At 32.3% G+C, this 23,099-nt stretch overlaps 4 protein-coding genes across 4 annotated transcripts in view; 3 read left to right on the forward strand and 1 right to left on the reverse strand.

Annotated features, from left to right (window-relative positions):
* The window catches only part of LOC143916237 (methyltransferase-like protein 25B), a 588,188-nt gene that overhangs the window by 265,763 nt on the left and 299,326 nt on the right, over nucleotides 1–23,099 (forward strand). The window lies entirely within an intron of this gene.
* Nucleotides 5,974–8,067, forward strand: LOC143917743 (myrosinase 1-like). Its single transcript, XM_077439327.1, has 6 exons — nucleotides 5,974–6,058; nucleotides 6,143–6,724; nucleotides 7,025–7,119; nucleotides 7,201–7,503; nucleotides 7,584–7,822; nucleotides 7,947–8,067. Exons 1-6 carry the CDS (start codon nucleotides 5,974–5,976, stop codon nucleotides 8,065–8,067), a joined length of 1,425 nt encoding a protein of 474 aa, XP_077295453.1.
* Nucleotides 9,394–12,379, reverse strand: LOC143917753 (myrosinase 1-like). The gene is made up of 6 exons (XM_077439336.1): nucleotides 12,295–12,379; nucleotides 11,629–12,210; nucleotides 10,341–10,435; nucleotides 9,957–10,259; nucleotides 9,638–9,876; nucleotides 9,394–9,514 (listed from the first exon to the last, which is right to left on the reverse strand). Exons 1-6 carry the CDS (start codon nucleotides 12,377–12,379, stop codon nucleotides 9,394–9,396), a joined length of 1,425 nt encoding a protein of 474 aa, XP_077295462.1.
* On the forward strand, nucleotides 14,641–22,472 carry LOC143917760 (myrosinase 1-like). Its single transcript, XM_077439341.1, has 8 exons — nucleotides 14,641–14,681; nucleotides 14,750–14,853; nucleotides 19,393–19,968; nucleotides 20,198–20,292; nucleotides 21,519–21,833; nucleotides 21,911–22,152; nucleotides 22,222–22,398; nucleotides 22,460–22,472. Exons 1-8 carry the CDS (start codon nucleotides 14,641–14,643, stop codon nucleotides 22,470–22,472), a joined length of 1,563 nt encoding a protein of 520 aa, XP_077295467.1.

A 23,099-nucleotide genomic window follows, 5' to 3' on the forward strand; every position in this document is an offset into this window, starting at 1 on the left:
TCCAAGTAATCAACTATAATTCCATTCCTTTTATAAGACTATATGATATATTGAAATATTTTACATCATCATCATCATCATCATTTACAGCCATTTGCCATCCACTGCTGGATGAAGGCCTCTCCAACACGCTTCCACTCGTCTCTGTTTTGCGCAACTCTCATCCATCTCACCCCGCACATTTTCCTAATTTCGTAAACTCATCTTCCCTGCGGTCTAACTTTTACTCTTTTGCATTCTCTCGGGTACCATTCAAGCACTTCTTTTGTCCACCTTTCGTCCATTCTTCTAGCCACGTGGCCCGCCCATTGCCATTTCAATCTCTACTCTATCCACTATGTCCACTACCCTTGTCATGCTTCTCACCCACGTGTTCCGCTTCCTGCCTTTCCTCGTTATGCCAAGCATACATCGTTCCATACTTCTTTGAGTGTCCAAGTCTCACTTCTTTCAGTGTCCAAGTTTCGCATCCATACGTCAACACTGGCAAGACGCATTGATCGAAGATCTTTTTCTGCAGGCAGAGTGGCATTTTTTATTTAAAAACAGCATTCATCCGTCCAAATGCACTCCATCCTAATTTCATACGTCTCTTTATCTCTTCTTCTTTATCACCAGACATGTCAATTATTTGACCAAATATAAATAATTATTTACTACTTCTACTGGTTTATCATCTAATGGGATGCTATCAGGCATGCAATAACTATTGAACATTAGTTTAGTCTTATCTACGTTAATTTTTAATCCTACTTTCCCTGTCCAGCTGTGTTAGTCTGTGAACTAGGTCAGCTGAATCACGAGCTATTAAAACTATATCGTCTGCGAACCGAAGGTGATTCAAGAAGCGACTGTTGATGCTGACTCCGGCTGTGTCCCAATCCAAGTTCCTGAAAACTCCCTCAAGCACCGCATTGAATAACTTGGGCGAGATTGTATCTCCTTGCCTTACTCCTTTTCCCATGCTAACTCTATCTGTACCTAAAAAAGTTTTAACCGAAGCTGTGGCATTCTTATATATTGCAGCTAACAGCCTCACATAGGGTTCCGGCACTCTCTGTGTTTGTAGAGCGTTAAGTACTGCATTGTGGCTAACTGTATCGAAGACTTTCTCATAATCGACGAAACCTAGGCACAATGGCCGTTGATATTCGTTGGCGCGTTCGATTAGTTCGCCAACTACTTGGAGGTGGTCCATTGTGCTGAAATTTGCCCTAAATCCTGCCTGTTCTATAGGTTGGTTCTCGTCGAGGATATTCTTCAGCCTTTCTGTAATAACCTTCGTGAAGAGCTTGTAGACCGCTGAAAGTAAACTAATGGGTCGGTAGTTCTTGATATCGCTGTTATCACCTTTTTTGTGTATTAAGATGATAGTTGCTTTATTCCGTCCTTCTGGTATAGCTTGGTTCTGGATGCATTTGCTGAAAAGCCTAGCTAAGATATTATTTAGGGGGGAGCCGCCACATTTTAGTAAGTCAATGGGAATATTATCTTCCCCTGGGGTTTTACCGTTCTTTGCAGTTTTTAGCGCGGCCTCTACTTCGCTAGGCAATACTGCAGGAACCCTTTGGTCGTGTGTCGATTCCAGAGCGGGGAATTGACCGTTGTTGTTCTCGTATAGTTTTGCATAGAACGTGTAAACTCTGTCTATGATTTCTTCTCTATTCCTAATTATTACTCCGCTCTCTGATCTGATTGCGATCATTTGGTTTTTGCCTAAGAAAAGATCCTGTTTGCACTTTTTCAACATTTTTACATATTTGAAAGTGGCGGAAGTCCAGTTTTCAGTTCCAAAAACACTATTTCTATTTGACTTACATTCCCAAATTGTTGTCACTTGTATTAATTCAATATGTCAAAAATCTCGGAAAAGCATAAAAAACTTTTGTTTTTAAATATTGTTGCATTAAATATAATGTTTTGCGAAATATTTCTTGAAATGAAGAAAAGTGGACTTGCAGTTGTAATGACATTACGATAGGGCATTACGTCTCGGTACACCAGGACATGGCCCGGTTTTGAGGTCTGTGTCCAGTGTTCCTGTCCGAGGGTCATTTAAAATGTATGCATATTTTAAAAATATTTTCCGAAAATATTGTACCTACATCATATCCAATATTGATACGCACACGCTCATTAGCAACTGGGACATTCGAAAGTGGATGCCCACCATCCCACCTGTTACATGCATCCATTGTAAGAACTTTATGGGTGAAAACACACAGTGATGAACGTGGCACATGGTTTTTACTTTAACTATGAACGTAGTAACAATAGATGAAGTTTTGTTATCATGCGAAAATTCAAACTCGAGATTTTTACGAATTCGAACTCAGAATCGATTACTGATCACGTTTTCATGATCTAGAAAAAATGTGTGTGTGTGTGTGTGTGTGTGTGTGTCTGTGTATTTTGGGAATTTTTTGAACACCGTTAGTCCTATCGAACTGAAACTTAGTATCGGTAACTGAAATTTTTATCGACATGACCTAAATTTTTTTCAAATTTTTAAGTTGACCAGAAATGGTACCTCTCCTTATAGGTGTCCTCTTTTTTTTACATACCTCCTTTATTAAGTTTTTGAATTATCTCCCAAACCGCTAACTGAATCGGACTGAAATTTTTTTACATTACATTTTTTATATTTTTTAAATATTTTTATCTGAACCGGAAGTAGTACTTTTACTCTAGAGAATCGAGGTTTTTTATGTTTTTCTCAAAATCCATTTGGTTTATTCAACTGAAATTTCATATCTAGAAATTTAAGCATAATACCAAGTTATATATAAAATTTAGCAAGCATCCGTCAACCGGAAGTGGCAGTTTACTATGTTCGATTTTTGTTCCACTATTTATTTCGACCCATTAAACATGTGTGCTTGTCACGACAAAATTCAAGTATAATTCTTGTATCAATTTGATAAAAACAAAAAAAAATCATTAAATTTTATAAACCGAAAGTGGGATTTTTTCCTCTTAGAAAGGTCTAAAATGTTGTGCCCACTACTCTGTCCACACAACTGAACGTATCAAGCTGAAAATTTATATTTGTATTCTTCAGGTACTATCTTAGAGCCGATAAAGTTTAGGTCAGAATTCGTAAGCCGGAAGTAGTATGATACTGATAGTGATTTTAAGTATTAAAAAAAATTTTGAAAAAAATTCGACAACCGGAAGTAGAACTTTTGTCTTGTGCAAATTTCCATACATTTGCGCTCAATTTGTATCGAAAATGCTGTCTTAGCTATTAGTATTTCATAATGCTGCCGGTATGTGTCTGTTCGGTTCAATATAGAATTTTGTTTTGTGACTTTCTTATATTCCTCTCAAAGTCATGGGTCATAAAGTTATGGGTCATAAAAAGTCATGGGTCATAAAGTCAAAGTCATTTCTTATATTCCTCTCAAAGTCATGGTCACACCCGAATTTTTTTTAGATTTGTTTTAAACATGCAAAAAAAATGTGGAACGCCCAGCACATACCGTCCCAAAATAACCCCCCTGGAGTGTTTTCGGTACAATTATATCCTTGTATTTATCCTTGCTTGACAGTGATCGATAACGGTGTATCCCATATGTGAAGAAATGTGGGAGACCCCCCAAAGCAGGGAGCCTAATTTCGCCTTATACCTTATTTCTACACAGCCAAATGTTTTGATTAAAAAGCTTAAAAAATCTATCATAACTATCATTGAAGTGAAAAATATTTTAGAGGACACAAAAAAAACCAATTAACTGAGAGATTAAGTAGTTAATACTTAAGTATTCAAACAAGCCAAACATACAAAAAACTGCAAAAACGTAGGGAGATTACGATGACATAAATAGAAGCATTTGAAAAAGGTGTAGAGAATTTTTTCAACATTGGAATTAATTATTTAGCAAAGTGGTCAAGTCCATTGACCAAATACGATGTTTTTTCATGAATGCTATTGCATATTTAAGTAAAAGAGGTATGTTGTTCACGGATTTAATATATGAGGAAGTCATTTATCGAAAATAAAACATGTGAAGAATGGAAAACGAAAGATGTGCATGATAAATGGCTATACTATTTCATAAAGACTGAAGAGACAGAAAAAAAACTAATCTACCAGCAGCATGGACTAGTAGTTAGCATATCATATCTGGTTATGAGTTCGAGTCAGACTAGGACTAGTGGTTAGCATATATGCTTTCGAACATAATGGTCACAGGTTCGAGTCCCACTAGTTGCTGCTGGCCAGACCTTGGTTTGTGACCAGGTCGGTCGTTTCCTATCAGAGTTTGCCAATTTTTCTGATTTTCATTGAAACGATTCCTGCAAAATTGGCTCTCCCTCCCGATTTCTATCTTGAAATCTTGAGTTTTTATATTATATGTATGTCTAGGTTCGCCAGGTTTCTCTCCATAGATGTCTCTGTGGATGATTGTCGTATAAAAAATCGTATTGATGTGTAAATGTTTGTTGATCGTGTTGTGTACGATGTTTGCAATACACTTTGCTATGTTTGACCATAGATGTCATGCTATGACAGAAATAAAAATGCTAAGAAATAAAAAACGTTGATAGAACAGTTACTTTATACATAAATATATAGTATTTCGAGATAATTTGGAAAATTTCAAATTAGTTGAAGTGATTATAAAATTTTGAGTAGTGCAATCACGAGCATGTTGACATTAGATTAAACTCACCCACGTTATATTTAATGAGTTTTGAAATTAGAACATAGACGGTTGTAAAAATTTAGACTCATTATTATAATATTATTAAAAATTATAATTATATACTCCCAACGGCTAACTTATTATCATTTTTCTTTTTTTTTTTACTTTTATATGACGTATGTATGACATATTATGTGTTTAAATATTTAGATTTTTTCATTTTTTTGATAAATGTTTTTATATACATATTATATATACACTACATATATAATATTGATCAATCAAAATCATGTATTTTTAATCCTTTGAATACTGACCATCGCCGATCAGCGTTTTGTCCATATGGACATATGCCTGAAATACGCCGATAAGCGTTGTATTTGGAGTATGTAAAAATAAACAAGAATACTACCCGCTAAGCCTTTCTAGGTAGCATTGAAAAAAATGCATTGAACATGGGATGTGTAATCCGTGTCAATGTTTATAAATACTGGTTTACATCTGAATTTCTGAATTTATAACCATAGCAGAGTTTCTTGATGAAATTTTCTAACAGTATTTTAGATTGTGGCTTGGCATTTGTATTGTGCCCATTACATTTTAACAACAATGAAGAAGATGGAACTACTTTTTGAAAAATACATTCATTAATACACCTCTTTATATTTTATATTGTTGCAAGATATATTAGAGACTCTAAGCACACCTTTACAAAGCTCGAAATCCTCGGCAGTAGTTATCTAGGGGTTGTTTGGATTAGTTACAATTTTTAAACCTGCTTTTTATTGGATTTCTAAATAATTCTAGTTGGAAATGTTGCAAAAATTTTCAGCGTGGCGGGCTTTCAACAGAAAAGACTTCAGCACTCAATGGGTTAATGAATGGATTGTATAATTTGAATAAAAAATAATTTTTATTCTTAAGGACAGAGTGCAAAAATAGTTTTTATCTCTGTACTTGGTAAATATTAATTATTTTGTATTCAATATTGTTAAGCCATATTTAATAACTAGCAACAAAAACACGAATAGCGAATACAAAAAGCGTATAAAAAGACTTCAAAATCAAGCTCAGTGTTCAGTATCAATCAGATAATGTAATACTACGTATTAGCTTTTTGAGTTCGATCGTAGAAAATTATAGTAATATCAAATACTAAAGTGAAATGAGCAATTGGTTAACATGTGTCTCCTTGACAATTATTATATTTGGGTAAATTCATTTAATACATTTCGATAAAGCAAATCATTCTAATGTTGTGAATTAATAAATTTCCTTGTTTTTTCAATTTGAAAATTTCAATAGGAATATCCAAACAGTACAAATGAAATTCTTAAATATACCAAAAACATTAAGATTTGCCACTGCAACCGGAGCTTATCAAGTTGAAGGAGCATGGAACGTCAGCGGTGAAATATTTGATTTTTCATTATTTTAAAATACATTTAAGCTACTGTTTATGTTATATGAAAATGCGTCTTATTCTAATACAGATAAAGGAGTGAGTATGTGGGATAATGTAATTCATTCAAAACCCGAGAATGTCGTGGATAGAACAACGGCAGATGTAGCTTGCGACTCTTATCATCAGTATAAAAGAGACGTGGAAATGCTTGTGGAACTTGGAGTCGAATATTATAGATTCTCCATAGCTTGGTCTAGATTGCTACCCACCGGATTTTCAAATATAATAAGTGAAGACGGCTCTAATTACTATAATAACCTGATAAACGAACTCATCAAAAACAATATAAAACCTATGGTAACGTTACATCATTGGGACCTTCCTTACGTGTTTGAAAAGATGGGTGGTTGGACTAACGAAGCAGTCATTGATTATTTTGAAGAATATGCTCGCGTTGTATTCGAACTATATGGAGATCGGGTCAAAGAGTGGATTACTTTTAACGAGCCTCAAGTCTTGTGTTTGTTTGATGTGTTTGCAGTAGACAGTGGATTTGCTTCAGAAACTCTAGTCAGTGGTGTTTCTGACTATCTCTGTCTGCACCATTCTATAAAAGCCCACGCAAGAGTTTATCATCTATATAACAATACCTTTAAGCCCACCCAAAAAGGTAATTTCATTTTTGTACATATTTATGTATGTATATTATATATTGAGGCAGCTGAGATCTTACATAATATATATAGTACCTACATATATATAGAAGTTCTGACTATAGATAGTGTTGTAAGCCTCATTGATTTCTATTATGACAGCTCTATAACTAGGCCCTAACTGTTCTGTATCTCAAAAAGACTCAAACATGTATGTATGTATGTATGTATGTTGTTACTAATACACTACATATTATTTTGTGAATATATGTAGGAATTCATATACTCATATTATCGATTTGTTGTGACACATTCAGGAAAATTAGGAACAGCTCCTTATACAGTATGGGGAGACTCAGTATCTGATTCCGAAGAAGATATTGCGAATGCTGAAAAATTGATGCAGTTTTTTGTGAGTACATATTTTAAGTTTAATGATGATTTCAAATTCAAATATAATGTAATACATTTACTTACAATGTTTATCTAATAGGTTGGTTGGTATACACATCCAATATATTCTGACGAAGGTGATTATCCTCCAATTGTGCGGAAAGTAATTGATGAAAACAGTGCTCGGCAGGGTTTTAAAGTTTCTCGATTACCAAGATTTACCCCAGAAGAAGTGAAATACATAAGGGGTACATTCGATTTTATGGGCTTCAACTTCTACACTGCAGGAGTACCTAACACTGACAGGTTGGATCCGAAAAAAGCGCCATCTTTTGAAAATGATTTAGGCTTCTCGATGCACCAGAAAGCCGAATGGGAAAGTTCACTAATCACATGGCTCAGAGTAGTTATTTTATTCGAATCTTCGAATTCTTATGTGTTTACATTGTAATGGTAAAATATGTTTATTTTTTCACATCATAGGTATATCCGCAAGGGTTTCGAAAAATTACAAATTGGATGGTGAAACAATATGGCAATCATGAGATATACATTTTGGAAAATGGATTTGCCACTAAAAGAGGACTTAATGATGATAACCGCATCAAGTATTATACTGAATACCTGACATCTTTATTGGAAGCAATTGACGATGGGTGTAACATCACTTTATATACAGCTTGGACGCTTATGGATAATTTTGAATGGACTTTAGGCTACTTGTATGTCATATTTAAATTTAAGTAACATTTACGCACTTAGAAAAGTTGCTCCTAATGATCGTTATATAAATACATGTCAACAATTAATATCAGCAATTGATTTGATTGTTTTTTTTTTTTTCAGAAATCCTATGGGTTTTTATGAAGTGGATTTTGACAGTCCCAATAAAACGAGAGTTCCTCGGAAGTCTGCTAAATTTTACAAACAATTGATTGAAACAAGGAAACTGAAAGTCGCAGATTAAAATTATTAAATATTGTTTAACTATTTATAGAATGTATTATCTATATGAATTTTTACTATTTGTTGATTTCGTTATGACGAATATACAAGTAATATGTATGCATATTTTTTTTTTGCATATTAAACGTAGTCGTACTACAATCATGCAAATGTTTTTCTACAAAAAATAAAAAATAACGGGTTTTCATTTTTAAAAAATCACTTAAATACTTATGGCGTGATATATTTTTATAATCAATTCAAAAGTAAGTAGTTACAATTTCTTTTCAAAAAATGTCTTTGCACTCGAATGCCGTCACTGTGACGTAACCACGAACCAGTGGCGTAGCTAGAAATTTTGGGCCTTGAGGCAAAAATTATATATTTTGATATTTTTTTTTAAATACGAAATGATCAGTTGTTTTAAAAGTTGTGTCTAAACAACTGTATTTTGTGATAAGTAATTGTGAAAATTGTCTTATGGTCATGTTTTCAGTGAAATCGTTTTCAATAATGAAATTACTTGAATGGACTGGTCATCAAACTGATCTGAGAAAACTTCTGGATATTTTTTCCTTAATTTTAAACAACTTTCTAAAATATTTTCTTTTGTTGAATTCATAATATTGCGAGGTTCAAGAAAACTGAAATAGTTTTTCCCTAACTGCATTCCTTGAAAGCGACTTTTAAGTTGAACGATCGTCATTTTATATTTTATTCGGATTGCTTCATCTCCTTCTTCTTTATAATTTTTGTTGATTTTAGATAGATTTATTTCCACCAATGCCTTTATTATATCAATAAAATGAAACAAGTAGGATTCAGTTTTTTGAATGAAACTTCTGATTCCGAAAAAAGTCAAGAAACAAGATTCCATCTATTTAAGCTATTGCCAAAATATATATACATAGATATTCTGAATAGTAACAAAGAATGACGATACTTCATGGAAATTGATAATGCTGTCGTTGACAATTAAATTTAAATTATGACTAGCACAATATATGTACATACATATTCCGCATTTGGTTAAATACTTTTTATCCTTGTTTGGACACCACTATATATGTATGTAGGTAAGCACCACTCATAACACTTGCCCCCATCATATCCTTGGCCGTAACATTTCTCAATAGGTATATTCATGTTTTTTAACAATTTCAAAATAAAAACCCGTTATTTTTTATTTTTTGTAGAAAAACAATTGCATGATTGTAGTCCGACTACGTTTAATATGCAACAAAAAAATAATATGCATACATATTACTTATATATTCGTCATAACGAAATCAACAAATAATAAAAATTCATATAGATTCTATTAATAGTTATAAAATATTTAATAATTTTAATCTGCGACCTCCAATTTCCTTGTTTCAATCAATTGTTTGTAAAATTTAGCAGACTTCCGAGGAACTCTCGTTTTATTGGGACTGTCAAAATCCACTTCATAAAAACCCATAGGATTTCTGAAAAAAAAAAAACAATCAAATCAATTGCTGATATTAATTGTTGACATGTATTTATATAACGATCATTAGGAGCAACTTTTCTTAGTGCGTAAATGTTACTTAAATTAAAATATGACATACAAGTAGCCTAAACTCCATTCAAAATTATCCATAAGCGTCCAAGCTGTATATAAAGTGACGTTACACCCATCGTCAATTGCTTCCAATAGAGATGTCAGGTATTCAGTATAATACTTGATGCGGTTATCATCATTAAGTCCTCTCTCAGTGGCAAATCCATTTTCCAAAATGTATATCTCATGATTGCCATATTGTTTCACCATCCAATTTGTAATTTTCCGAAACCCTTGCGGATATACCTATGATGTGATAAAATAAACATATTCTACAATTACAATGTAAACACATAAGAAATCGAAGATTCGAATAAAATAACTACTCTGAGCCATGTGATCAGTGGACGTTCCCATCCGGATTTCTGGTGCATTGAGAAGCCTAAATCATTTTCAAAAGACGGTCCTTTTTTCAGATCCAACTTGGAAGTGTTGGGTACTCCTGCAGTGTAGAAGTTGAAACCCATAAAATCGAATGTACCTCTTATGTATTTCACTTCTTCCGGGGTAAATCTTGGTAAACGAGAAACTTTAAAACCCTGCCGAGCACTGTTTTCATCGATTACTTTTCGTACAATTGGAGGATAATCACCTTCGTCAGAATATATTGGATGTGCATACCAACCAACCTATTAGATAAACATTGTAAGTATATGTATTACATTATATTTAAATTTGAAATCATTGTTAAACTTAAAATATGTACTCACAAAAAACTGCATTAATTTTTCAGCATTCGCAATATCTTCTTCGGAATCAGATTCTGGGTCTCCCCATACTGTATAAGGAGCCGTTCCTAATTTTCCTGAATGTGTCACAACAAATCGATAATATGAGTATATGAATTCTTACATACATATATTCATGATATAATATGTACATAAATGTTTCCAAAACTTGTACATCATAAACGAATAATGCCATTTTCATGAAATAAACCAAAATTATTTATATTTCTTATTCTACAAATTATTTATATTACTTTGTAGTTGAAGTGCTAAAAATATATAGTAGTTTTTTTTACTCACGGTGGCGTATTTTTCGCAAACATAAAAGTTTTTTTGTCCTTGAAAAAAGCCTCCGTCAAAGTACCTCAATATATTCGATTTTAATAATTATTGATCAATAAATCATTTTTAATATATGGACATAAATTTGTATCCTTTTGTGTATATATAACTTGCCCAATAAAATAAGTGAAATACACCATCGTAGTATAATAATACTAACTCGTAATAATATGCACGTACATACATATATACTTCTTAAATAATCTATAAAAGTACCCTTATTCTTGATTTTCTGACATGAACAAAAACGTTGAAAAGATTATGAAAATCATTATCATTTTAAAAAACTATTCGTGAGGGTTGGGTAAGTTATGCAAAAACCATTCAAACTATTGCGACTTGAATAATTTTTGTATAAAATATATTATTAAGTAAAAAAATATATGACACATTTGTTATGTCATACATATGTACATATGAACATACGTGTCGATTATGGAAAATTGAAAAATATTAATGTTCTTTGAAAAAATTCTGTTTTTAACAAAAAACAGTATAAAACATAGCATTCAATCTTGTTTTTACTTACCTATATGAAATTAAATCAAAAGGAAATATTAGCAATATGACGGTTGCTCTAAAAAAAATAGGGAAAATATATTCAAAATATACTGTATATATATACATATGTATGTACATACATACATATATCATAAATTTGTACTTTTAAATTTAAAATAAAATTTAGCTTGTTTTATTTCATAACCAATGGCAGCATTGTCAATTTTATGTAGTGTATTAGTGTATATTGCATACTTATTATATTTGAGGCTTTTTGAGATACAGAACAGTTAGGGCCTAGTTATAGAAATCAATGAGGCTCACAACACTATCTATAGTCAGAACTTCTATATATATATGTAGGTATTATGTATAAGATCTCAGCTGCCTTAATATATTATATAAATATGTACAAAGATGAAATCACCTTTTTGGGTCGGCTTAAAGGTATTGTTATATAGATGATAAACTCTTGCGTGGGCTTTTATAGAATGGTGCAGACACAGATAGTCAGAAACTCCACTGATTAGAAATTCTGAAACAAATCCACTGTCAATTGCAAACAAATCAAACAAACACGAGACTTGAGGCTCGTTAAAAGTAATCCACTCTTTGACCCGATCTCCATATAGTTCGAATACAACGCGAGCATATTCTTCAAAATAATCAATGACTGCTTCGTTAGCCCAACCGCCCATCTTTTGAAACACGTAAGGAAGGTCCCAATGATTCAATGTTACCATAGGTTTTATGTTGTTTTTGATGAGTTCGTTTATCAGGTTGTTATAGTAATTAGAACCGTCTTCACTTATATTATTTGAAAATCCAGTGGGTAACAATCTAGACCAAGTTATGGAGAATCTATAATATTCGACTCCAAGTTCCACAAGCATTTCCACGTCTCTTTTATACTGATGATAAGAGTCGCAAGTTACATCTGCCGTTGTTCTATCCAAGACATTCTCGGGTCTTGAATGAACTATATAATCCCACAGACTCGCTCCTTTATCTGTATTCGAATAAGACGCATTTTCATATAACATAGACAGTAGCTAAAATATATTTTAAAATAATGAAAAATCAAATATTTCACCGCTGACGTTCCATGCTCCTTCAACTTGATAAGCTCCGGTTGCAGTGGCAAATCTTAATGTTTTTGGTATATTTAAGAATTTCATTTGTACTGTTTGGATATTCCTATTGAAATTTTCAAATTGAAAAAACAAGGAAATTTATTAATTCACAACATTAGAATGATTTGCTTTATCGAAATGTATTAAATGAATTTACCCAAATATAATAATTGTCAAGGAGACGCATGTTAACCAATTGCTCATTTCACTTTAGTATTTGTTTGATATTACTATAATTTTGTACGATCGAACTCAAAAAGCTAATACGTAGTATTACGTTATCTGATTGATACTGAACACTGAGCTTGACTTTGAAGTCTTTTTATACGCTTTTTGTATTTGCTATTCGTGTTTTTGTTACTATTTATAAAATATTTTTTTGTTTAATATGATGAAAATACTGAATAAAAATTACTCTATTATTACCGAGGGCAGAGTACAAAATTTGGTACAAATATTATTTTTTATTCAAATTCTACAATCCACTCCTTAATAACTCATGATCACTTGTTTTAGATAATAAAATAGTTTGGATACTTTATGCATTCTTTTGAATGATTAATATACATATATGTATATGTAATAAAAAAGATTTTTAAAATTAATAAAAAAATCTATACATTTAACACATAATTATGTTATACGTACGTATGTACATATGTATGTAAATCAAACAAAAAAAATTCGGGTGTGTCCAAATGAAACTTGCACAAGACAAAAAAAAAAAAATCTACTTTCGGTTGTCGGACTTTGTTCAAATTTTTTTTAATACTTAAAATCACTATCAGTACACATTAAATATCAAGAAAATAAAAATAATTAATAAAAATGTACTTGTGAAGAGCACACATTTTTAAGGGGTCGAGAAAAATAGTGGAAGAAAAATCGAACACGAGTAAACTGCCACTTCCGGTTGAGGGATGCTTACCAAATGTTATACAAACTTGTTATTACGCTTAAATTTCTAGATATAAAATTTCAGTTCAATAAACAAAAAGGTTTCTGAGAAAAACATAAAAAACCTCGATTCTCTAGAATAAAAGTATTACTTCCGGTTCAGATAAAAATATTTAAAAAATATAAAAAATGTAATGTAAAAAAATTTCAGTCCGATTCAGTTAGTGGTTTGGGAGATAATTGAATTCAAAAACTTAAAAAAAGAGGACATCTATAAGGGGAGGTACCATTTCCAGTCAACTTAAAAATTTGAAAAAAATTTGCGTCGTGTCGATAAAAATTTCAGTAACCGATACTAAGTTTCAGTTCGATAGGACTAACGATGTTCAAAAAACTCCCAAAATACACAGACACACACACACATTTTTGTGAGTCAAAGTCTAGCATAACTTGTAAAGGGTAATATTTATATTTCTTCATATAAAGGCATCTAAGATTTTTTTTTTAAACTCTTTCTATCAAGAGAGAGAATTTAATTTCAGTAGGACTCCAAATTACAGACCCAAACTCCAATATGCTCCGGACAAGCGAACAATAAAGTAACACCATTATTTTCGTATCTTGGAAGTAGTGAGAATTGCGCAAAACAAATCCAAGCATTTTGATAGCCCAACAGCACATATCTGAAATATGATTCGAAAATTTGAAGTCACTCCTAAACAGTATACCAAGATCAACAGTTGAGTCAGTTCGCGTTAACTGATAGTTCTGAAGGCTATAAACGAACTCAATAATTAATAATTTATAAATAAACCAGCATATAACATATCAAAATCCATCTTTGATTTGACAACACAGCCCCGGAGACATCATCAACTCTGATCCCAATCACTCACACTGTCAAAACATTACAACATATATATGTACATAAGAATATAGTAAAATTGAAATTGAACGAAAATTGTTTGAATATTGTTATTTAAATTTCAAAACGAAATTCTTTTTTTTATCAAATGACAACATTTTCCATTTCACAAATCCTTATGTATGTTCATACGTATATACATATCAACGGCTTAAAAACAGTAAGCAAATAATTGGCTAAAATCTTAATTCTTGATAATAAACCAATTTTAATCATAGGTTTATTTTAATTTGGTCCATATTGTATTATATCTCATATTTTTAAAAGGGTTTTATGTCACTTATATGGATATATAGCAGAGATATAATTTTACTGCTGCAACATTTATGATGTATATTTAGATTTAAGTAGGGCAATTTCAAAGCATTTTTTCCTGTAGTAGTAAAAGAGTTTCATTTGTAATGGCAAATTTACTTTTGTGACGCATGCAAGCAATGCAATTATATTTATGTTATTATTTTGTCAGTTGTATTTTGTCAACGAGATGATCATCTCAATAGTATTACTATCCATTATCATATTAAGGTGCGTATTAATTTTATCTTATACTTCACAAAATCTATACAAATAAACAACGATAATACATTTTTAAGGGTCACTCCCACCAGCGGAAATGTACTTTGGGAATTTCCTGAAAGCTTTAAATTCGGAGTCAGTACAGCAGCATATCAAATAGAAGGAGCGTGGAATATATCAGGTACTCTTTCATTTAATGGGTTTTTAAGGTTTTCAATGGACTTTATTATCATTGAATTTACATTATGTAAATTATGATTATGATTATAAAGATGAAAGTTTTGTCTGTTTTTATTTGCATTTGTATCATATACATATATTTGAAAAACAAAAAGGATAGTATATTAGCAGATATTCTGATCAGAATATGTGCATGAGTATAATAACATATTGCTAAGGCTTAATAATATATGTACATATAATATAAACCAGGGCTTCTCAGCCTTTTTCTACCCTAGATTACATTCTGAAATATCAGTAGGACGGCGAGCTCCACCTTTTTTTTTCAAAGCAAATTTATAGTTGGACGCAGGTAATAAATAATACACATAAAATAATTTTAAAATATATAAATTATTGTTTATATTCTTATGTAAAATTAATACACGTTATGGTTGCAACATACAAAATTTCTATCGTTGACCAAGCCGTGTAAAATGGCAAAAATGTAGGAATATTGCCCGAACCATTAGCGAAGTGAAACATATAAAAGCCTTATAATACAACGTAAACGTTATATAAAAATTATATTATCAATCTTAAAGTCAGTGTGATCTTTGGCATTGCATTTTATTAGCCAGTGCCCCATAATTAGGAGAGTATGATGACATTCCTGTTAGTAAACAATCATAAAGATGCTCATCGGTGAGTCGAGATCTATGTTTACGTTGATTTTATTAAATTCATGCTTGAAAACAATGATTCGCGAAGGAATGTGGAACCGAAAAATGATTTTATCTTGTAAGCTACTGTTTTAAGAATGGTAACTTATAAGTTATCTCCGCTTATAATTATCGCCAGCGCCGAAATAAATGGGTTCTTTTTGTCAATTTCTATTGTTAACCTTTTTTTTGCTTTCTAGAGAGCAAAAAAAGGTTAACAATAGAAATTGACAAAAGGAACCCATTTATTTCGGCGCTGGCGCATCACAGCGCCGGAGACTACTTATAAGTAGTCACCGGACCCAGAAGGTGCCGCTTATTGTTCAAAGGTTGTAAATGCATTGTTAAAGGTTTGCAGAACATTTTTTACAAAGGATTTACAACAATGGAACAATGGATAGCACTGTGACTATCCTACCTCTACTTATAAGTAGTATTTTATTTAAAACAATATTTCATTATTTTATTTTGACCTTTTAAATTATTTTTATTTTCTTGATATTTAATGAGTATAATAATTATGGTGATTTTAACTAATAAAAAATTTCTAACAAAATCCGACAGCTGGAAGTAGAACTTTTGTCTTGTGTAAGTTTCCCTACATTTGCGCTCAATTTGTATCGTAAACGCTCTCATAACAGGTATGTGTGAACGTGTAGGTATGTTGAATTATTGAATTTTGTTTTTTATCATTCCTATAGTCCTCAAATATGTAGATAAAGTCGTGGGTTGGTCATTATTGAATAATGAAGTTATCATAACATGTGTACATGTATTTAATGTAAACATTTTTAGAATCACTGATATAAAATATGGTTTTACTATAGGCAAACATATAATGCATCCTTTTCTGTTTACTTCTTCGAGCAACACCCGACATATATCTACATATACACATGTACCTATACACAGTGGCGGACTGGCCATACAAGCGAACATGCCCGATGGCATGTGGGCCCCACTATCTGTTAGAAAATATGGGCCCTCAGTAAAATTAAATAACTTTTTAACTATTTCACGTGTGTAAAAATGTATAGGATATTGCAACTTTAGGACCTAAAGTTTGGGTATTTCAACAAAACAAATTTCTTACGATATACACAAATAACTAATACCTGCTTTAACAGCCCAAGGATCGGTTAACTTTTTTTATTAGGCTTGAAATGTAAGTTTCAACATTTGTGTGGGCCCTTTTGCCGGGCCTATTCCAACGTCAAGATTATGTATATACCAATACCTATGTAACAACTAACTACTGAAATAAAAATGGGAATAAACAAATTTTCGTGAATAATATAAACTGAATTGCTTAAAACAATTTTGATAGGACGATTCATCATCAACCAGCGATTTAAATTTACTTCATACTTTCAAAATAACATTTGATTATACTTCGATGATATAGTAAGATTTAAATACACAATTTTAAACAGTTTCCGAATATAAAATCTATTCCTAATCTAGACACACCCATGTAAATAGAAATATAGGATAGGGGCCCCCTCCCCAAAATCCCGATTTTCGATTAACATTAATTGAAAATATTATGCATTTTTTTCAGGGACGTAATTTGGGGGGGCCATAGGGGGGCACTCGCCTAAATGAAGGAATAGTGTGAATTTAGAAAATATTATGAATTTAATGATTAATGAGATACTATGGATCTATGAATGCTACGTGTATTTCTTATGTATGTTACTTTTGGGTAACTAATAAAATAATCGCTGCTATGTGCTTTGAAAAAAAACAAAACAAAACTTTATCTAATGTTATAACGTACATATGTACATAGATAAAGTGACAAGACAGTCGGTAGAAATTAAGTTAATTGATAGTTTTTTGGAGAATCAGTTTGATGGTCGATTAATGTTGACTATGTAAAGATTTGTGGAAAAAAATTTTCGCCTGCGGCGCTTTTTTCTCTTTTTACATAATATTTTTTTATAATTACTTTTTCAAAAATAAGCTTATTTTTTTCATATTTTATAACTCAATAAGGTAAAGAATATTTTCCATTTTTATTCCGATATAAAAAAGATTTTTTGAAAAAAAATTCAATTTGACCAATCTTTGCCTGCCCTGCCCCCCAAAGAAAAAGCTGAAATGACGTCCCTGATTGTTTTCTACCGAAAGTAATAGCCGCCTATATGCCGCATTCTTTTATGATGTATTATATTTACCAAGGACAAGGGTTAAAACGAAATATACAATATAATTTATGGATCTATTTTGCTTTTGCCATTTTTCTTGTACCTAAATTTGTTTATTCCCAATTTTGAAAAAAAAAAAACTTCCCTTGATTTTTAGCGTTATGGAAAGAAGAAAATTTTGTTATATGGGGGGGGGGGGGGGGGACAAATTATTTTAACCCTGGGTGGGGCCCCCTTTGACTCCTGGCATGCACTGATTTCAGTCCCAGTCCGCCACTGCCTATACATATGTATATACAAATGTGAATGTTTGTTTGTTTGACCGATATGCAAATCTACAGTCTGCAATCTATATTATCTTATGGTAGACTGTAGACGGATTTTGAAATGGTTTAAAAGATAAGTGAACTATCCGTCAAAAACACTAAGAAAAACTGTGGTAATTAACAAGTCCAAATATATGTAATGCACTAGTGTTGTGCCCATTGATTTCAACGGGTGGTTTCGGAAATGAATTGATACACGAATGAAAATAAATTTATCGTAATAAAAACTGCATTACACTGAATTAATGTGTGTGTGTGTATGTCACCCGTCGCCCGGCCTGACGTTACATGACACTCCACCCCCCCCCCCTACGTCTCCTCTACTACTTGACTCTGATTGGCTGTGTGTCCACGGTCTAGCACATGCCCACATACGTACACACTTCGCGTCCGTTTTTATATTAATATACTAGCATGCAATTCCCGTTCCCGTTCTCGTTCCCGGTCTCAATTGTCAGAAAAACGCAGGCAGCGAACACGTTGGTCGCGACGCGAAAACATTTGAAATTATAGCGTTGCAATGACAATCATTCCCGTTTTTTCGGTTTACGTTCCCGTTTTTTTTTCACAGTAATCTTCCCGGACATGCATACAATAAATCCTGAAAGTTCCATCGTAATTGGTTCAGTGGTTTAATAGCCCATTCCAGACACACAGAAAGACATTCATTTTTTACTAATTATATATATAGATAGATAGATACATATGCATGCACATGTTTTGAAGGTTTTTGTTTTTCAACTTTAAATCCAAGTTACTATAGTTAATAATTTTACACTGGAGTATTTTTACAAATCAATTTAATATTGGTTGTGGCTATTTGCAGGTACTATATCTGCGAATTGTTGGCTATTTGAAGGTACTATATCTGTGACAGGCGCAAAGCCTTCTGCGCTTTGCGCGTGAACTGTAATCCGCTTATAATTGCTTACATTTAATGTATGCTAGACTTGTTTAATCAATCGTTCATTATACATTAGGCAAATCAATTTCGCACGTTATTATAATAGATTTATATCATTTAGCTAGTTCGCGGCTTAGCGAGTTCGAACTAAATTTTAAGAGGTATAAAACAAGATTTTAACAGTAAACACGTTGACAGTGACAGTTCACGCGCATGCGCAGAAGGCTTTACGCCTGTCGCAGATATAGTACCTGCAAATAGCCAATAATGAGCATATCTAGTACCTGCAAATAGCCAATAATTCGCAGATTTAGTACCTGCAAATAGCCAATAATTTGCAGCTATAGTACCTGCAAATAGCCACAACCTTTAATATTAGCTGGTCGTTCATTAAAAATAGCCAGGCAAGACTTTTGACAAAACAATCAACATTTTTTTAATATGAATTGATATCAACAGATAAAGGAGAAAACATATGGGATCGTTTAACACATACCAGACCGTCAGTCATATGGGACGAATCAAACGCTGACAAAACATGTGATTCCTACCACAACTACGAAAGAGATGTGGAAATGTTGGTCGAATTGGGCGTGGACTTCTATCGATTCTCCATATCTTGGTCTCGTCTCCTACCCACAGGCTTCAGTAACCAAATAAGTAAACAAGGACTCGCATACTACGACGATCTCATAGACGAATTGATACATTTCAACATAACGCCCCTCGTGACCCTATACCACTGGGACCTTCCACAGACCCTGCAGGACCTCGGTGGCTGGACCAATCCCCTTATCGTCAAATATTTCGAAGACTACGCCCGGGTGGTGTTCGAGAATTACGGTGATCAAGTCAAAAACTGGATAACCATCAACGAAATACCTCAAATATGCGTCGACGGATATGCAAAAGGAATTAATGCTCCGCAAGTGAGTGCAAATGGAATAGGAGATTACTTGTGTGCACACCACGCTCTACTGGCACATGCTAAAGTGTGGCATCTTTATAATGACGAGTATAGACATAGTCAAGGAGGTAAAGCTACGAGTATGGCGGTTTCATATTCGATATCTGGCGGCTCCGCGCTAGTGATTCGCCCCACTGGCATTTCAAATTACAATATTCATAAACTGCACGTGCCCGTGCATACCAATCAACTTCGTCAGATATCGATTATTTATTCGCCAAATTTCCTCAGCCGTATGATTGAAGTATGAGTGTTTCAATTTTTATATTCCATTGCTGATTTTTACTGATTGATCAGGTCGAGTTGGTATTGTTATTTATACTGAATGGGTGGAGCCTGAATCGACTTCTAAAGAAGATATTGAAATTGCCGAAAGAGGAATGCAATTTTTGGTAATTTATAATTACAGAGTTACATTAGTTCATCATCATCATTAGTTATCGTTGAGATAAGGATTTAAGAAAGAAACTTTTTTTTTTTTAATTTAATTTCGTTACATAATCACCAGTGGTGTAGGTAGCGACGTTCCGGCACTTTTTTTCTAAGCTGGAACGCGCTCTGTTATTTTTCTTAATTCGAAATTTTGGCCTCAAATACTGATTTTCATACAAAATCGTGCTTTTATTTCAAAGTTCGCGAACAGAAAAAAAATTTGGCCCCTATTGATAGATTATAGATTTTTTATTTAATGTAGTGAACATGAATAAATTTTTTAGAGGTTTTTTCCGTGATAATCTGTTGTGGCTCTTTTTATGGGTTCGATTTCTATGTCAGGATAACGTTGAATTGAAAAGAATTTCTTTAAAGGATGTGAATATAGTCAAGATTTTAGATGGATTTCAAAAATGAAAATATATACTATTTATATAACGGTTCTTGTACAAATATTAAAAAATGAACCAAAGAAAAAAAAATAAGCAGTCGGTAGAAACTAAGTAAATTGAAAGTTTTGGTCAGGGGCGTCATTTCAGGTTTTCCCAGGGGGGGAGCAAAATTTTTGACCAGTAAGGAATGACTTTCTGGGGGGGGGGGCTGGATTTTATTTAAAAATGAGTGTACATGAATTTTGATTATTTCTTTTAATCATTTTTTTGGGATTTGAATAATTTTTTTGGGATTTTAACTATTTCTTTTGATCACTTTTTTTAATCACAGGAAAAATCAACGTATTTATACCTGACAGTTTTCTAAAGAATTTCAATATTATATTTTTGTTGGTTTAGTATTTTAATTCAAATTCATAATAATATTATGCATTGAACAACGTGGATAATCCCGTTCAAATCTATCCCTTTTTGCCTAGTACTATACAAATACTATACTATTTTACATAATACAGAATATGAATTTGAATGTTACAATTTAAAATTTTTCATAAATAAAGTTGATATAAATATATATATAATGAAAATTCAGCGTTCCGGCATTTCTTTTTTTTTACACTACATCCCTGATAATCACATGTAACTATGTAAATATGCTGTCACTTTTTTTTAATTTCGAGTCTTCGTCATTTAGCTGTTTTTATATACATATCATGTATTTTTTTTTATAGCACTGCAACATAGTTATATAATAATATTCTACATGCATACACTGACATTATAATACTTTTCAGATTGGTTGGCAAGCTCATGCCATTTTCTCATCCGAAGGCGATTACCCAAAAGTGTTGAAAGATGCAGTTTTAAATCGCAGCTTGGATCAAGGATACGCTTCTTCACGTTTGCCAACTTTCACAGAAAAGGAAATAGATTACGTGAAAGGATCTTCAGACTTTTTAGGGCTAAATTATTACAATTCTATAATGCTTTGGAACACTAAAAACAAGTTTGTAGAGTTAAAATTCATCGTGCCTTCGAGAGAAGATGATCTTGGATACGACAGTTATTTCAATGAGAATTGGACTAAAACCATTTCGCCTGATTTTACGGTTATTATCAGTTTTTTTGTTCAATAAAAATGATTTGAAATTTCTTTGAAATACTATTGAAGTGTGGAAAATCTCAGGTATTTGCTGATGGCTTGAAATATGTGCTCAAGTGGGTCAAAAAGGAATATAATAATATCGAAGTGATTATCACCGAAAATGGTTATCCGTCATATCCCGGTCTCGGAGATTTGGAGAGAATAAATTATATCAATCAACATTTGATAGCAGTGTGGGACGCAATGATCAATAATGATTGCAATGTGACTGGATACTCGGTGTGGAGTCTCATGGATAATTTCGAATGGATCAGTGGTTACGGGTGAGTGTTGAGTTAAGTAATAAATAAATGTCAGTGATACTGTTTGGTAAAATGCAGATTTAATTTCAGCATTTGTTTTGGATTATATGAAGTCGATTTTAAAAGTGAGGCTAGGATCAGAACAGCAAGAGCATCAGCTTTAGTTTACGAAGAAATAATAAGATCGCGAACGATTAAACCTAATTATTTTCGAAATGTGTCACAAGTTGAATCCAAAACTTCAACATTGATTATTTTATTGAATATGTTTGTATTTACAATTTTTATGTTGTTGTTAATTAATTTTACAATATTTTTGCCAAATTAGGGAGTACATATAATAAATACAAAAATTGTAGCTACATATGTTTGTACAGAATATAATCAATGCATTGTTATAATTCATTTGCCTATGAAATTATTATTATAAAAAAAATTCTTAATAAATATATTTTTATTTTTGTGAATATGGTATTTAATTGCTACTGGATTATAAAATTTATATATGTAAATACTCTTGCAAGAAAGAGCAAAGCATTGCTCAGATTTATCAGTCAAAGACCTTATGTTAGATTATTTTTTATACAAAAGTTGGTATAAAAATATCTTCCACTCTAAAATTTCTGTTTTACATATGTTTTTATATTTACTGGCCACTTTATATAACAACAAGCAGCATATGTATGTACATAAATACATAAAACAAGCAAAGAACTATTAGGAAGTATTGGAGAGTAACAGCTGATTCCAATGAGGGGGGGGGGGTAGGACTGCCAGATTTATTGATATCCACTGGGATATTTAATTCCAACTGTAACCCCCCCCCCCTCATATAACATCCGAAATCATCTTTGATAATTTGCTTGTAGGAATCTTTTTTTTTTATATTTTACAAGAGATTTTAGCGCTGTGACCTTTATATAGTATTCCCTTTATTTTTTCCAGTTTTTTTAGTTATTATTATTTTA

Source organism: Arctopsyche grandis, chromosome 1 (assembly GCF_051622035.1).
Source record: "Arctopsyche grandis isolate Sample6627 chromosome 1, ASM5162203v2, whole genome shotgun sequence".
Lineage (NCBI taxonomy): Eukaryota > Metazoa > Arthropoda > Insecta > Trichoptera > Hydropsychidae > Arctopsyche > Arctopsyche grandis.

What these genes read in the sequence shown, in the direction of transcription:
- LOC143917743 (XM_077439327.1), top strand. Translation starts at nt 5,974, where the DNA reads ATGAAATTCTTAAATATACCAAAAACATTAAGATTTGCCACTGCAACC. An exon ending in CTTTAAGCCCACCCAAAAAG is followed by an intron (nt 6,725 to 7,024) that starts GTAATTTCATTT and finishes TGACACATTCAG; the next exon opens with GAAAATTAGGAACAGCTCCT. An exon ending in AAAAATTGATGCAGTTTTTT is followed by an intron (nt 7,120 to 7,200) that starts GTGAGTACATAT and finishes TTTATCTAATAG; the next exon opens with GTTGGTTGGTATACACATCC.
- LOC143917753 (XM_077439336.1), bottom strand. Translation starts at nt 12,379, where the DNA reads ATGAAATTCTTAAATATACCAAAAACATTAAGATTTGCCACTGCAACC. An exon ending in CTTTAAGCCGACCCAAAAAG is followed by an intron (nt 10,436 to 11,628) that starts GTGATTTCATCT and finishes TGACACATTCAG; the next exon opens with GAAAATTAGGAACGGCTCCT. An exon ending in GAATGGAGTTTAGGCTACTT is followed by an intron (nt 9,515 to 9,637) that starts GTATGTCATATT and finishes TTTTTTTTTCAG; the next exon opens with AAATCCTATGGGTTTTTATG.
- LOC143917760 (XM_077439341.1), top strand. Translation starts at nt 14,641, where the DNA reads ATGATCATCTCAATAGTATTACTATCCATTATCATATTAAG. An exon ending in CTATCCATTATCATATTAAG is followed by an intron (nt 14,682 to 14,749) that starts GTGCGTATTAAT and finishes TACATTTTTAAG; the next exon opens with GGTCACTCCCACCAGCGGAA. An exon ending in AAAGAGGAATGCAATTTTTG is followed by an intron (nt 20,293 to 21,518) that starts GTAATTTATAAT and finishes AATACTTTTCAG; the next exon opens with ATTGGTTGGCAAGCTCATGC.